This window comes from Cnephaeus nilssonii (genome assembly GCF_951640355.1).
Source record: "Cnephaeus nilssonii genome assembly, chromosome: 9".
Taxonomy (NCBI): domain Eukaryota; kingdom Metazoa; phylum Chordata; class Mammalia; order Chiroptera; family Vespertilionidae; genus Cnephaeus; species Cnephaeus nilssonii.
In genome coordinates, this window is record NC_137080.1 from 44,947,294 (window position 1) to 44,964,501 (window position 17,208).

At 38.1% G+C, this 17,208-nt stretch overlaps 1 protein-coding gene across 6 annotated transcripts in view; it reads left to right on the forward strand.

Moving 5' to 3' along the window:
• Positions 1-17,208, forward strand: part of FBXL4 (F-box and leucine rich repeat protein 4) — a 66,962-nt gene that overhangs the window by 37,284 nt on the left and 12,470 nt on the right. For all 6 annotated transcript variants that reach the window (XM_079780416.1, XM_079780415.1, XM_079780419.1 and 3 more), the window contains one exon: positions 4,893-5,106. In XM_079780416.1, the coding sequence (XP_079636542.1) occupies positions 4,893-5,106 (214 nt within the window). The remainder of the gene's footprint in view (positions 1-4,892; positions 5,107-17,208) is intronic.

The window sequence follows — 17,208 nt, forward strand, 5'->3', positions numbered from 1 at the left end:
ATTAAGCTAAATAATGAATAAGTAGAAACTTTGGGAAAACTACCTATTATTTTTGATTAATGAATAATCTCCTACCCTGTTTTTAGAAGTTAAAAATGAACTTCAGTTCTCCCAACACACATCCCTAGTGGCCAAATTCTTGAACAGTGGTTTATGAATTAGAAATTTATATATTGAGCCTTGTTTCCCCTTGACTTACATTATAAAAATAAGCATGAAGTTCCATAAAATAAAATAAATATTTGATACCATTATATTCAGATGCAATAATAATGTTTGAAATAATAAAAATGTGTTCAAAATGCTAACATTGATAGTTTATGCAATAAAGTGAAAAATTGACACAAGTATTTAATAGCTTATTAACACATGTTGAAACCATGGATGTACTGACTGCCTGTCTTTTCTGCCAGAAATAGAGCCAGGGGAAGTGGTTCTTCAATAAAATATTTTGGTATTGTGGGTCAGAGATTCTAAAGACTTTATAACATGCTCTGTACACGAAATTCTTTTTCATTAGGAGGAAATATCTGTAGTAGAAAAATAAAGCATTTATTTTAGCAGTGTGGTTTTGGTGAATTTTTTTAAGTTGCTAGACAATGACAACTATTTAGTGGAACACCATTTAGTCCTTTCTACTCACCCTTGCCCAAACACACACTTCATTCACAAATTTTTCTTTCTGCTAATAGGATCAAGAAGAATTGAAGCTAATGATGACTATGGGTATTTAGAGCATACACTATGGATTATAAACCAAGACAAACTGAGAGCAGATAGAACAGTTGGTGTCAGTAAGCATTATTTTACATTATAAGGACCTTTCCGGTATTTTAAATAGACATTAAAAGAAACATTGGTAGTGAATAGCTAAACTCCAGCTTCTTTGGCAAAATGTTGCCTATAAAAATGTTATAATGAGTGAAAGGTAAAGGTAATATTAAATCAATTTTTAAAAACTCTCTGAATGTAACTCATTCTGATGCATGAACAGAAACATAAGTTGTGAGAAGAAAACTTAGGAATGCTATTTTTAAAATTTTAGACTCATAATGACTAAAGATCTTCTTTTACAAGGTTAAAGCCCCAATCTACTTTCTCACCAGCAATTTCTGTTTCATTTTCAATCCAGCCATGTTAGTTGCTGTGGGGCTGTTCGAATAATCACAAAAGTACACATACATAAATTTAAGTTTTCCATATTTTACTGTAGTTTTCAGCCAGTAAAACCATAAATCTTGATGGCATTCCTTTAAGCATAGTCATTTTTCCCTTTAAGAAAAGAAAATGTTTAAATAACAAGGAGGGAATCTTTTTGGGGGAACGGAAGATGCTGAAGTTTTGCCTCCTGATTGCTGTTGGCCCCCATGACTTGACTGCTGAATTGATAGTCATTATGGCTTGTAGGCAGCATTCCCAGAATAAACAATAAATATTCATGGCTTGATTATTAATGAATAACCTATGAATAAGTATGGCCTATTTGTGCTCATTACTGTGAAGAAGAATTATTTATAATACTTTAAAGACAAAAGTACATTTTTAGACTAGAGACCAATGATGATGAGTTGCTATTTTAGCAAGTCTTTGGGAAAAGTTTGATACAGTTTATTTTTGTTGCCTAAAAACCGAATCCTCACAAGTTGGAACTGTTTAACTGGATTTTAAAGAATTTTTTAGGAGTTCATATTATTCAAAATAGCAGGGAAATAGGTTAAATTGAAATAACAAGAATTTAAAACTTTTAATCAGTTATTAAAATCCTGTTCTAGCTATAGATTTATGATTTGCAACTTCAAGTACTGCTTATGCATATTATTATTCATTAAAATCACATATATTATAATTCTACTTTTCTTTTATAATACAGTTCCCTAAAGTCTTGGCTATTCCTTAATCATATCATTCTGATGTTCAAAAGCCTAGGTACTATTTTTCTTCAGATAGTTACCCAAACTGATCACCTTGATCTCCACCTCAGTTAGGCAGAGATTTTTACTCTAACCTTCCACTTGTTTCCCTCAGAAACATTCTTGAATACTTTCTAGATTCAAGAACTTTATTAGATGTTTGACACAGAGCTACAGTTTTATGGGATAAAGAGCTTACTGCCTGTTTACATATTAGTTTATTCAATTGCTTGCCTGTACTTCAAACAGTTGTCTCTTGGCGATTGTCAATATCTAGAGATTAGAGATGACTTACTGACTTTCTTCTACTATTACCAGATAGTACCGTACACAGTTAGGCAGGAAGTCTTGTTTTAATGGCTTTATTTTGGACTAGATGTAATAAATAATGTTCCAAGTTATTTGAGATTAAAAATGATCTTAAATGTGCTATTTTATAAAATTCCATGAGGGTCAGCTAACAAAGCATAAGATTAGGAATCAGGGCGATGGATATTTATACCTAATTCTCCCCTTACCTTTCTATATCAGGAGGATTGTGGGGATTAGTGCCTTCTATTTTTGTGATGAGTAAACTCAGATTAAATCATTCATTCATGTGATGTTAATTATTTTAGGATGTAAGTTACAATTTAGTAAATTACTTCTTATGTGCTTACATTACTCTGGACAAATTAATTCACCTCATAAGGATAAGCAATTTATTTCTCTCTCCAGAGACTCCTTTTCTTATAGCAGGAGACCTAGTTTGGGATTGTTTATCTGAATTTAGGTCTTCTCATAATACCTTCAAATCAAGAAATACTTTATGAGAATTCATAACCTGGAATGAATAGGCTATAGGAATTAAGGAAGCTGTAGTTCTCTGTTCAGGTGACCAGTATCACAATTGAGATGAATAAATAGAGGATCATGTAATTATGCATTAAAATAAGACGTACATGAGCAGCATTAAGGAAGGAAATGAGTTATATTCAGCTAATTAATTGGGTCTGCTGCTACTTCTGCCTTCTTGGAATGGACATGCTATGAAAAAGTAGGTAATGTAGATCTTGTACATTTAGGAAGAGAGACTGGGGATGTTGACCAAATAATCTGCTCAGAGTAAAAATATGCACTGTAGGGAAAGAGAGACAGAAAGGCAGTATAGGCATGGCTATTACTGTGCTTTCAAATTCTGTCATACATAAATCAGTTTGGCAAGTTTTCTAGTCTCTTTATAGTTGGCTTTCTGGTGATTGGCTTGATGTCACTGTAAATTCTTTAGAGGGAAAAGTTCAATAATGAGAGCAAGGAGAAAAGGGATGTTAAAGTATCCCAAGTCCAATATGAAAAAGAATTGTAGAACAAAGTGCTTTGTTCTCTAAATAATGAAAACCTTTAAGAGATAAGATGCTTAAACATTTTAATTTTAAGAGAGCTAATATACTCATTTAACTTCTGTGAGCTACAGTTAATTTCAGAAGTATCAAATCAAAATAGGATATCATTAGTTCTCTGAAACTTTATGTCCATTTATTTCTAGATTGCTAGCTTATAAATAATGAAGAACTACCCAAAACTACTAAGTATACTAAAAAAAAAAGTAAAAATGCTAATTTTGTCATATTCCTTGGGAGTAATTTGACCCTATTGAGGGAAGAATACCCTGAATTCGTAGAACTTTGTCTGTCCCAGCATAGAGGGAACTTAAATTCTTCAAGTGAATTTTCATAATTGGAAGATTCATGTAACAGTTCTGATCAAATAAATTTGTAGCAACTGTTTTTATTGTTTGAATATGAGTTGGCCAAGATTTAACTTTTATTTTAGTGTTTGTGGGGAGCTTTGACCTTTTCAAACTGCTTTCACATATTATTTGATGTTCAAAACCATGAGATAGTGTGGTGAGTGCCATTAGATAGTTCTAGTCTGCCTTTTCCAGGCGAGGAAATGCTGGGTAAGTGCATTTTCCAAGGTTACACGCTAGGAAGTAGTGGAACGGGACAAAAAAAAATCCAACTTTTGATTTAAAAGTCCAGTGTTACTTCCTTTACTTACTTGATTGATTTAGTCAATTTTATTTTGTATGTGTATTTAATCATTAAATCATTTAGGAAAGAGATTGGCATAAATAAACGATTAGTATGTAACTAATGTGACACTGAATAGGCAAGAGGATGTCCAGAGATCTGGATAGGGGTGATTGGTGCACTGTTTAAGGATTCAATTTGCTTAGCTGATAGTTTCATGGATTCAGACACTCCTAGACTCACATTTACTTTTAGATTATTTTCAGATGATGATTATGGTCAGGACTGTTTTCCCCTATCTGGAATGTAACTAAGATAAAGATTGTTATTTTTATTCTAAGAAGGAACTTTGGGTCCTCCAGGTTGAATTGTTTCTGTGTATTTTATGTGAAGCTGCAATTGAATATCTTGTAGTAATTTCAGTGTCAGTCCAACTGCTAAATAGTAACAGTTACAAGGAGCATATCACAGCAGTACCGTTAAGCCAACCCAGAAATTTATTGAGTAAGAGTAGGCTAGTCTGATTTGTTTTGAGGTCATTTAATTAAAACGGTCACTTTACATACTACATGCAAAATAAGTTATCTAGTGTTGATTGGGTACTGTCTAGGGGGAAATATCTTCCAAGAGATTGGAGTTTTGTAATGTTTTGTTTTTTGGCTCTACTAACTTAGATGCAAATTTCATGTACGTTGGAGAAACACATACTCTGCTTTCTTAATTTTTCACTTAGCATTAGTTGAAGTTTTTTGTGATATGAGTCCATTTTATCTTCTCAGGTTGCTTTATTTTAGCCTAACCATGCCTATTTTAGTATGTATTAAATGAGGATTTGAGTGAAACAAGTTTTACATTTTTCCTCATGGAAATCCATTCTTCTGAAGGTATCTGCTTAGAGTTGATATAATTCCAAATACTTGCAGAAATACTTTTACTTTTATGAAATTCACAGAGAACATTATTTTTACAGGTTTCTCAAGGTTTGTGGATCCGAATTGGTGCGCCTTGAATTATCTTGCAGCCACTTCCTAAATGAAACTTGCTTGGAGATCATTTCTGAGATGTGTCCACATCTACAGGAGTTAAATCTCTCATCCTGTGATAAGCTACCACCTCAAGCTTTCAACCATATTGCCAAATTATGTGGCCTTAAACGACTTGTTCTCTATCGAACTAAAGTAGAGGTAAGATAACTCATTTACATCTTTGCTAGTGTCACAGGCAACTGCATATTTAGTTACTCATAATAATGTGATTTCTGGTTTTTAAATAGATTAAGTTTATGATGCCACCTGGCTATTCAAAAATCATTAGAACTGATTCAGTCATTTCAAAACTATTTAGCATCTTTTGTGTTATTTTTTTAGTTATAAGAAAATGTTCTTCTCTGTGCTCTTAAAATTTTTGTAATGCTGTTCATGTTTCTAGGTCAAAAAATAAGCAATGGGCTGGGGTGAGCTGAAATGCTGGCAGGGAATGAATTAGAGAAAGGAGTAGGAGCATGGTATGCAGGAGGACATTTGCTTGGAGCAGGAGGAAACAAAGTGGAATTTTTCCAGGGCCAGACTTAGAGTTAAAATTCCTGATGCCATAGCTCAGTGGTCAGCAAACTCATTAGTCAACAGAGCCAAATATCAACAGTACAACGATTGAAATTTCTTTTGAGAGCCGAAAACCGACTTCTGCACATGGGCCACAAAGTTTCAATCGCACTGTACGTGCGCGCCCGCACGTGGTATTTTGTGGAAGAGCCACACTCAAGGGGCCTAAGAGCCGCATGTGGCTCGCGAGCTGCAGTTTGCCGACCACTGCCATAGCTCATGAGTCTCATTAAAGAAAAATGGAATTATGTCATATATATTGATCTACTGGCTTTTTCCAAATAATATCTCTGTGACATCTTTCCAGGCCATTGCATATACCAGCTGACTGTTTTCATTAACTGTGTGGTATATGTTATGCAATCTTCTATTCAACTGTTCCCCAAATGATCAACATTTAGGTTTTCCCAGTCATTTGTTTTTACAAACGATCACAAAATTTTACGTATACAAGCTATCATTGCTGTGGGATAGAGTTCTGTAAGAGGTATTGCCAGGTCAGAATATGTGCCGGGCCCCTGCAGTCGACACCCTCTAATTGTTCTATGCTTGTTCCCTCTACTCCAGTCTTGCTGGTCTTCTTTCTATTCCTTGACATTCTGATCTGGTGCCAACTCATGGCTTTTCCTCTTCTGCCTGTGTGTAATATTCTTCAAGCTTATTACATGGCTGCCCTCTTCTTAGCTTGATGTTCAACTTAAATTGTTTTTTTCAGAGTTGGCTTCTTAGACATTGATAAAAGGTAGGCCCCTCCCCCCCATCTAGGTTGTCTCTTTTGTATCGCCCGGTGTTTTTTTCTTTCCCGCAACTTTATTACTCTGAAATTATTTGTTTTCTTGCTATTTTCTGTCTCCTTACAGTAGGAGGTAAGTTTCACGAAGGTAAGAGCTTTTATCTGTTTTTCTAATGGCCATCTTTCTAGCATCTAGAATAGACTTGTAAAGATTGGCCATTCAGTAAATGTTTATTTACCTTGATCAATGTATTCAGTCTCTCAATATTTCAGTTTCCTCATCTCTAAAATGTAGATAATAAAAATACAGATCTCATATCATCATTGTGAGGATTAAATTACATGTAAAGTGCTTACAGAGTGCCTCGCACATAGGAAACTCAGTATTAGCTGCTAATAACAGTAGTAGTAGTGACATATCATCATGGCAGTTTTGTAGAATGTTTTGCCATGTGGTAGGGGAAATCTCCTCTCTAGTCTTTTTGAATGTTTTTTTTTTTTCATAAATCCTTATATATTATTCTTCCAGATATATCTTTCCTCAAGAATTTTATTAGAAGTACATTCATTATATTTCATTTGCTCTTTAATAAGGCTTTTTTATCTGTTCATGTAGGTCTTGTTTTATACATCCAAGAGCATGTTATAGTTTTCTTCACCTAAGTTTTGTATTTTACTGTTTAAATTTATTTCTTGCATTTTATAGTCTCAAAAACTGATTTCTCTTCTATTTAATTTTAACTTATTATTAGTATAAGAGAAAATTTGGTTTTTGTGTTTTTATATTGTATCTGCTAACCTTACTAAATACTTATAATTGTTGTAACTTTTTACTTATGTCTTTTGTATTTTCTAATCATGTAGTTATATAATCTGGAAATAAATATACTTTCTTTTTCAGTATTTAAAGCATTACTACGTTAGATAGAGCTTCGTAGATAATGTGGAATAATAGAGACACAACAAGTATACCGGTCTTATTTCTAATATAATGGGATGTCTGCAATGCTTTATGTTTTTTATATTTATCCAAAAAGTACTTAGAACATATTACGTGCCAGGCACTAGTAGGCACTGGGACTTCAATAGTGAACTAAACAGACAACTCCTCATGCAGCTTACTAATTTCATTTGTTGTATTTGCAGATAAGTAGTCTTTATCGTTCTTGTTTAAGAATTTTTTTAAAATTATATATTGATTTCAGAGAAGAGGGGAGAGGGAGAGTTAGAAACATCAGTGATGAGAGAGAATCATCAATTGGCAGCTTCCTACACACCCTCCACTGAGGATCAAGTCCACAACCTGGGCATGTGCCCCTGACCAGAATTGAACCTGGGACCCTTCAGTCCGCAGGCCGACTCTCTATCCCCTAAGCCAAACCAGCTAGGGCTTGTTTAAGAATCCTATCTAATAAAGAGGTAATATGCAAATTGACCATCACTCCAACACACAAGATGGCGGCCCCCATGTGGTCAAAGATGGCTGCCCCCATGTGGACACAAGATAGTCACCACAAGATAGCTGGCAGGGGAGGGCAGTTGTGGGCAATCAGGCAAGCAGGGGAGGGCACTTGGGAGGGACCAGGCCTGCAAGGGAGGGCAGTTGGGGGCGATCAGGCCAGCAGGGGAGGACAGTTAGGGGTGACCAGGCCTGCAGGGGAGGGCAGTTGGGGGGGACCCAGGCCGGTAGAGGGGGGCAGTTGGGACCAGGACAGCAGGAGAGAGCAGTTAGGGGTGACCAGGCCTGCAGGAGAGGGCAGTTGGGGTGACCAGGCCTTCAGGGGAGGGCAGTTGGGGGTAACCAGGCCTGCAGGGGAGAGCAGTTGGTGGGGACCAGGACAGCAAAAGAGGGCAGTTAGGGGCAATCAGGCCAGCAGAGGAGCAGTTAGGTGTTGATCAGGCTGGCAGGGGAGTAGTTAGGGGGTGATCAGACTGGCAGGCAGAAGCAGTTAGGAACAATCAGGCAGGCAGGCAGGCAGGCAGTTGGGAGCCAGCAGTCCTGAATTGTGAGAGGGATGTCCGACTGCCCGTTTAGGCCCAATTGGGCCTAAACGGGCAGTCGGACATCCCTCGAGGGGGCCCAGATTGGAGAGCGTGCAGGCTGGGCTGAAGGACACGCCCCCCCATGCACGAATTTCGTGCACCGGGCCTCTAGTTCTAATATAAAAAAGCCAGGGGCCATCACGACCTAAATGACTGGATGGACGACCGAACACCAGGCTAGGGTCCCAGCTGGCACAGCGGGAGTGAGTCTGGGTCCCGGCCAGCGTGTCGGGAGTCAGTCCTGGGTCCCAGCCAGCGCGTTGGGAGTCAGTCCCGGCCAGCGTGGCGGGAGTCAGTCCTGGGTCCCAGCCAGCTCGTTGGGAGTCAGTCCCGGCTGGCATGGCGGCAACAGGGAGCTCTGGGCCCCAGGTTTGAAGGCAGGCCACGCCCCTGATCTCAGGAGACCCAGAGTTCCTCTGCGACCTGGCTGGGGCCCAGAGCTCCCTTCCGCCGCCACGCCCCGGAGGGAGGGAACTCAGCCTCGGTTGAGGCGTGGCGGCAACAGGGAGCTCTGGGCCCCGGGTTTGAAGGCCAGCCACATCCCCAATTGCGGGAGACCCAGAGTTCCGTTGCACCCTGACCAGGGCCCAGAGCTTCCTTCCGCCACTGCGCCCGGGCAGGAGGAGCTCTGAGCCCCCACTGGGGTGCAGCGGCAACAGGGAGCTCTGGGCCCCGGGGAACTGGAGCCATGCTGCAATCAAACTGGCCTCTGGGTCCCTCCTCCCCGCCCGCAGGCTCTGGGGAACCAGAGCCATGCTGCAATCTGGGAATCTTGGTCCCTACCCCAGGCCTGCAGGCTCCAGGGAACTGGAGCCATGCTGTGATGGGACTGGACCCTATCCGAGGGGTCCCAGATTGTGAGACCGTGCAGGCTGGGCTGAGAGACCCCTCGAGTGCACGAATTTTCGTGTACTGGGCCTCTAGTATTTTATAAGAAATGTATCCTTTTAAATTTTTAAAGCTTCTGTTAACACACTTATCTTTTTTCTTCTTTTATTTATTAACTAGAGGCCCAATGCATGAAATTTGTGCAAGAGTAGGCCTTCGCAGCCGCGGCTGCCTGGATCCCTCCCTCCAGCCATGGCTGGCTACCTGGATCCCTCCCTCACAGCCATGGCAACTGCAGCCCCAGCTTCATCCCAGAAGGATGTCCGGTCTAATTAGCATATTACGCTTTTATTATTATAGATTTATAGATATAATGGTTTGTGTTGACAATCCTTGCTTTCCCGGACTAATCCCTACATATTTTTAATATAATACATAGCTAGGTTAATTTCCCAACATTTTGGAGCCAAACTGTTTGGATTTAGATTCTAGTTTTATCACTTTCTAATCATGTTCCCTTTTGGATGTTACTTGATCCCCTGTGCTTCAGCTTTCCCTTCTATAAAATGGAGATAATAATAGTATGCATCTGAAAGATTTGTTGTGAGGATTAAATTATTTAATACACGTAAATTGTCTATAACAGTGTCTGATTCACAGTGAATATTTCTTTTTTTAAAAAGAATAGTTTATTGGTTTTTAGAGAGAGGGTAAGGGAGAAAAGAGAGACATTGATAGGAGATCAAAACATTGATGGGCTGCCTCTTCACACCTCTTACTGGGGATTGAGCTGGCAATCCAGGTGTGTACCCTGACTGGGAATCGAACCAGCAGCCTTTCAGTGCATGGGACGATGCCCAACCGAGGCACACCAGCCAAGGCCATAGTAAACATTCTTTAAGGGTTTACATGTATAAATACTTTTCATCTGCTTCCTGAAATGAGATTGAACTGTGGTTTTCCTTTCCATGTTCTCTTATTAGGTATGGGGCTAGGATTGTGACAGCATAGCAAAATGATTTGGGAAACGCCCATATTTTTATCTGATCTGTAATAACTTGAATAAATGGGAATTATCTGTTAGATAAAATTTACCTATAGAACCACCTGGGTTTATAGCTCTTCTTTTTTTTTTAATTGGCAGATCAGATTAGATACCTTTTTCTAGGCATAGCTTTTTTTCCTAATCCATAGAAGCCTGAAAGTGTGTGAGTACAAGAGCTTCTTTGTAATGCAGCATTCCTGATTTGGGGGAAAATGTTTAGCTAGAATTTAACTGGTGACCTGGTGTGGTGGAAAAAAGGCTGATTCTAGTGATGACCCTGCCAGTAACAAGCTTAATGATCTAGATTAAGTCACATTGTCTCTCACATTCCTAGATTCTTTATGTGTAAAACGAGAAAACTGTTGTCCCTGGGTGCCAGTGTAAAGATAATGTTAGTCCATGTTTCTATTGGTCTGTAAAATAGTGTATTATTGATGTCTAGGTGGTATGTTCTGAAGTGGTTAGGCATGGCCGGCATTAGCAGGTGTGATTACCAATATGAGTGAACATGTAGTAGCAGAGTCCGAATTGCCATATATGCTGGTAGGTAGGACCTGGCATGCTGATGTGGCTCCTTTGGTGAAATGGGCACTGGGCACAGGGGACTGGGCTTCTCTTACCTATAGATTTCACCAACATGGCTGCTGCGTTGACCACTGAGCCTCATGTGTAACTTTGTCAGGAACTGGGGATATATCCCAGTGCTTTATTGCTGCTTTGGTAGTAAGTAAAATAAGAGCAACCTTAAAACAAGTCCCATTGTCACCAACTTTTGGTCCAACATTTTATGGTGTACACGGCCTAGATCATTAAGAGTTTTCTCCCCAGCCCCGCCAATGTGGCTCAGTGGTTGAGCGTCGACCCATGCACCTCATCTTGGCTTTCCACGATTTATATGCTTGGGTAAATCACTTATACTAAGCTAAAAATTTTTTGTCTGTTAAATAAAAACACCACACCTTGCCCTTTCACATAGGCTATTGAGAAGACCAAATTAGGTCAAACATGTAAAAAAACAAACCACTCTATACATTAAATGGATTTGTGTAAATGCAAAAATGATTGTATAGAATTTATTCAGTATATTTTTACACAATTATCCTCACCTTCACAAACTATTCTTATAGATCTTCCTAAATAGGAATATATTTTCTATCATGTGCTAAGAGAGATTTAGGCTTCATTATTACTTTCACTATTAGGATTTGTTTCTGGTAAAAGAAATGTTCATTCCTAAATTGTAAACTTCATAATGGGAGGGACCATGTTTGACTGTTTACTTCTTTACAGCTAGTACATAGAACAGTGTCTGTTATTCACGATAGTGTATAGTAGTATATATTTAGCAAACGTGTTTTTCTCATTATTAGATAAGTTATAAGTTTGTCTTTCTACAGTATAACCCAGTGATGGGCAACCTTTTGAGCTTGGTGTGTCAAACTTCGCCAAAAAACTGAGCATAACTCGGGTAGTGTGTCACTTTGAGGAAAAAACATTGTTTCGCAAATGTTTCATCCTCAGGAGCAGCAAATGTTTCATCCTCGGCATGCGGCCGCCTCAGTGGCCGCGTGTCATCAGAAATGGCTACATGTGTCAGTGCTGACACGCGTGTCATAGGTTCGCCATCACTGGTATAACCACATTTACTAAGCAGATGGGTGGGTAGATCAGCAACTTGAAAAACTTGTAAGAAAATATGTGAACTGTATTTGTTCAGAATTTTAATCTTAAAAGATAGTGAAATATAGTTCACTGTGGTTTTGTTAATTTACTTCATGAGATCTTTTTCTTTCTTTAGATGTGTCTAAGATTACTGAAAAAATCACTTTTATCAGATAAATAACAATTGTCTTATCAAACAAAATAAAATGTCATCACTAAGTAAGGTATTCATTTGTAGAATTTAGGTAGATGCAGAGCAGTAAATATATGCCTAGTAAAGAATAAGGTACTAGTACATTAAAGAGAGATAAGTGGACTGTCTTTATAAGAAGCCCAATGCATGTTAACAATGTCACAGGTTTGTACTTGGTTTGAGAATGGTCCATGTTGGGAAAACATTTTAGAAGAAATGACCCTAGAGCTGAGATTTAGGCCTTGTTTACTGTGTGATCCCAGAATAATTAGTGAAATGGGTTGGTAAATAGGGTAGTTTCCTTTTCACTGAATTTGGGGATCTTTTAGGGTTGTATAGGCAACACTTTAGGGAAAAGATGGGAACTTAGAGAAGAAAACGACTTTTGTACTTAGTTTCTTCTACTGTCTGTGACAAGGAAGTAATTATAGTAGCGTTAGATGTATAATGATTGGAAGGACTTTGTTTCAATTCCTTTGTTCCTTTACATCTGTATTCACAAGATTCTTATGTATGATAAACATTGATTGCAAGTACTTCTTTAGCCCTACGTGATGGTGTATTTTCATGAGAGGAGTGATGTAAAATTTAACTCATTAATTAGGAAAAGCTTTTATTTTGAAATAATTGACTTAAAAAATAAAAAACGTTTTATGCAAAAAGTTGCATAAAAAGTAGGTTCCTCTACTATGTGCATTTTTTTTCCCTGAACCACTTGAAAATAAGTAGAAGATATAATTGTCCTTTACCCCTATGGGGCATATGTCTGCAACCTACATACTCTTTTTTTTTTTTTTAATATATTTTAATGATTTTTTACAGAGAGGAAGGGAGAGGGATAGAGAGTTAGAAACATCGATGAGAGAGAAACATCGACCAGCTGCCTCCTGCACAACCCCCACCGGGGATGTACCCACAACCAAGGTACAGGCCCTTGACCAGAATCGAACCCGGGACCCTTCAGTCCACAGACCGACGCTCCATCCACTGAGCCAAACCGGTTTCGGCACCTACATACTCTTAAATACTGTGTTATGGACTGAATTGTGTTACCCTAATATTCATATATTGAAGTTTTAACTCCTAGTATCTCATAATGTATTGAAGATAAGGTCTTTAAAGAGGTAATTAAGGTTAAGTGAGGTCATTAGTGTAAGCTCTAATCCAGTATGACTGGTGTCTTTATCAGAAGAGGAGATGAGGACACAGATACACATAGAGGGAAGACCATGTAAAGACTCTGGAAGATGGTCAGTTTCAAGCCAAGAAGTGAGGCCTTAGAAGAAACTAACCCTGCTGACACCTTGATCTCAGACTTCTAGCCTCCAGAATTATGAAAAAATTAATTTCTGTTGCTTAAGCTACATAGCCTGTGGTACTCTGTTCTATCAGCCCTAGCAAACTATTACAACCTGTAAAGGATGGCATAAGAATAACTTTTTAACATACTCCCTAAAAGTGTCTTTAAGGGAAGTCCTGTGCTTTTTACTAAACCAATGGGGATTAGTGTTAGAAGTTGGAGCCTGTTTAACTTTTCTTTGTTTGGAAAAAAAAAAATCTGGGGTAGGGGTGAGATGGGGCATGACAGGTAACTCAGTAAGAATATCGTTCTGTTGCTTAGCAGCAGACAAGAAAACCAAGAGTGTTTTTTTAAAAGTTGGAGTTATAAATGGAACACCTGCATCCAGTTTTGATTGCCTCACTTCAAGAATGATAGAGCATAAATTGAAAGAATCTGAAGAAGTGAAAAAACTGATTACAGGTATTGTGGGGGACTAGTATCTGACAGTAATCCCTAAATGTGGTTTAGCAGCTGTTTACTGGCTGGGACAACAGTTTCAAGGACCCTGCTGCCTTCATCTTCATGAACCAGAAGACAACAAAAGTAGTTGATCTTTACTTCTGTTGGATATCAACACTGCCCTCCTATTTTCTTCTTTCTGTGACAGTTTATTTGGCAGAATGCATATCTATAAATTAAGTAAGTAAAAATGCAAACCACCCTGCCTGTTGATGAAAAGCACCTGGGCTTTCCTATGAAAGACATATAAACTGTCATATTATAAAGTCCTGATTCTGAGTGGGGCAATCTGCGAGGTCCCTAGACAGGGAAGAATAAAGACTGAAAGGGGTTGGAGTTCAAAGAAATAAATGAAAACATATTTTTAAATAGAACAAGAAAAAATATTTTTAAAATAAACATAAGAAATTATGGACTATAAATAGACTAAAACAGCAAGATAAGTAGGTGTGAAAAAGAACGATTAGAAATCTAGAAAATAAATGGTAGTCATTATAATAAAAAGTAAGTTGATAAATTCTAAATTAGATACAAAAAACTGCTAAGTTGGAAGAGAAGTCTGAGGAATGCACTTAAATTTGTAAAAGCCTTGAATATCAGGCACTGCTGTAAGTAGCTTATATCTTATTTATTTATCTATTGCTGTCTGTCAGTTGCCCCCAAACTTAGTGATTTAAAAAAAATCCATGTTCACGATCGCACACAATTTCTGTAAGTCAGGAGCCTGGGAGTGTTTGCCTGGGCAGTTTTGGCTCAGGGTTCCCAACAGGGTAGCAGCCTTTTTTGCTGAGGTTGCGGTCATCTCAGGGCTTGGCTGCACCTGAAGAATCAGCTTCTAAGCTCACACATGTGGCTATTGGCAGAGTTCCTCTTAGAGCTGTTGGCCAGAGGCCTCTTTCTCTCTTCATGGGCCTCCCTTCTCCTGCCTGAGTGTTCTCACGTCATGACAGCTGGCTTTTCCTAAATGAGCAATGGTGGAGGCAGCCACAGCCCTCTTATAACTATTAGTTAGAGTTTTCCAGGAAAGCAGGAATGAGAGGGAGTGTATGTGTGTATCTTTATTGTAAGAAATTGGCTCATGTGGTTATGGAGGCTGGCAAGTCCCAAGTCCTACACAGTGAGTTGGGAAGCCAGAGACTCATTGTCAGGGGAGACAATGATATAGCTCCAGTGTAAAGGCCTACAGACTGAGACCCAGGAAGCTCTGTTTCAGTTTGAGTCTGAAATCGGGAGTGAGGGGATGTCCCAATTTACAGGGAGAATTCTCCCTTACCTGGGGGAGTGTCAGCCTTTTTGTTCTATTCAGATCTTTGACTGATGGGATGAGGTCCACCAACGTTAGAGAATAATCTGCTTTCCTTGGTATACTGATTAAACATTAATCTCACCCCAAAACACCCTCACAAAAACGGCCAGAATAGTGTTGGACCAAGTATCTGGGCACTCTTTGGCCTAGTCAGATTGATACATAGTATTAGCCATCACAGTAACCTAACATACTGTCACTTCTATGTTTTGTTTGTTAGAAGTAAATCACTAAGTCCATCCCACCCACAAAGGGGGAAGAATTACATTTCACCTCTGGGAGGAAGGAGTATAGACCAATCTGTGAGCATATTTTTAACACTACTATAGGCACTGGTACTTGAGTGACTCCAAAATTCATTATTTAATAAGAGTTCCAGAAGAAAAAATGGAGGAAATGTTGGAGAAGCCATATTTGAAGAGAGAATTGTTAAGAATCTTGATTGTTCATGAAAAAAGATGTAAGTCTTCAAATAAATGTTCACTTGGGATACCAAACAGAATAAATGAAAATAAATTTTTACCTAGACATGTCATGAAATTGCAGAATATAAATGAGAAAGGGACAAGAGCTATCAGAGAGAAAAGACATTACTTACAGAGGAAGATAATTAGACTGACAGTAGACTTCTTATCAAAAATAATTGAGGCTGATAGGTAATGGAGCAAAACTTTCAAAATGATGAAAGAAGATAACTGGAATCCATGTTATGCCTGGCTAACCTTTCATTCAAGATTGAGGAGATATATAAAGGCTCAACATATTATTTAACTTTCTGTGACTCAGATTCCTTATCTATAAATGGGAATAATGATGTGTACCTTATAGGTTATTTTCTGCCATGTAGATTGATATATCCCAAGTGCCAGAATAGTGCTTAACACATAGTAGGTATTCAATAAATATTTATTAAATGAATGAACAGGATGTTGTGAGGATTAATGTATATAAAGAATTTATAGCACCAATCAGAGAAAGACAAATATCACATAATATCACTTATTTGTGGAATCTAATGAACAAATGAATTGACCAACAAAATAAAAGACCTGAATCAGGGAGGCATGAAACAGACTGACATACCTTGATGTACGGGTCGGGGGACGAGGAGAGATAAACCAAATATATTTATATGCACAGCCCATGGACACAGACATTAGGGTGGTGAAGCCCTGGGGATGGGGGGTAGGGGCTGGGCAGAGGGGGGTAAAGGGGAGGAAATGGGAGATATCTGTAATACTGTCAACAATTTAAAGAATATTTTAAGGAAAAGAATTTACAGCAATGCTGACATATTAATAACTACTCAGTAAATGTTTGTTGTTAAGATTTTACCACTCATGGATGCTCACTAAAAGAACTATTAAAAATAGTTTTCAACAAGAACATTTCAGGAAGAGGGTATCAGATATAATAAATAATTATGACACAGAAATTGATAAAGTGCCAGTAAATTAAATAATGATCATGGGGAAGAAAGAAAAATGAATCCTTCATATTTTTTAAAAGGTAAACTAAAAACTTTAAGGTGATTCTAAAATATGAAAGAGCAAAAGGCTCTTTAGTGTTTTACAGAATTAAAAAAGGGTATTTTCCTTACTAGATTTATAGACTTATTACAAACTATAATAATTAAGACTAAAGTGTCAGCGTAGGAAAAGGCAAGTAGACCAGTGAAACACAATGACCCAGAAGTAGACTTACACATACAAGGGAACTTGATATATGACAGAAAGCATCACAAATCAGTGGATAAGATAGACTCTTCAGTAAATTGAATTGGGACAAGTGGTTATTCCTAAGGAGAAAGCATGAAATTTGGTACCTTACCATGTATAAAAATCAATTTCAGTTGGGTTAAAACCTAAGTGCAAAAAAGAAAAAATTTAAAGTTGTCATTCAAAAAATAATAGAAGAATATCCTTCTGTGGGCAAAGAGGGACTTTTTCGAAAAGACAACAGAGTACACATGTAAAGATTGATGTGACTTATTAAAATTTAAAATTTCATGTCTCAGAAGATTCTATAAACAAAGCAAAAAGACAAGTCTTAGATTTAGGGAAGATATTTGTAA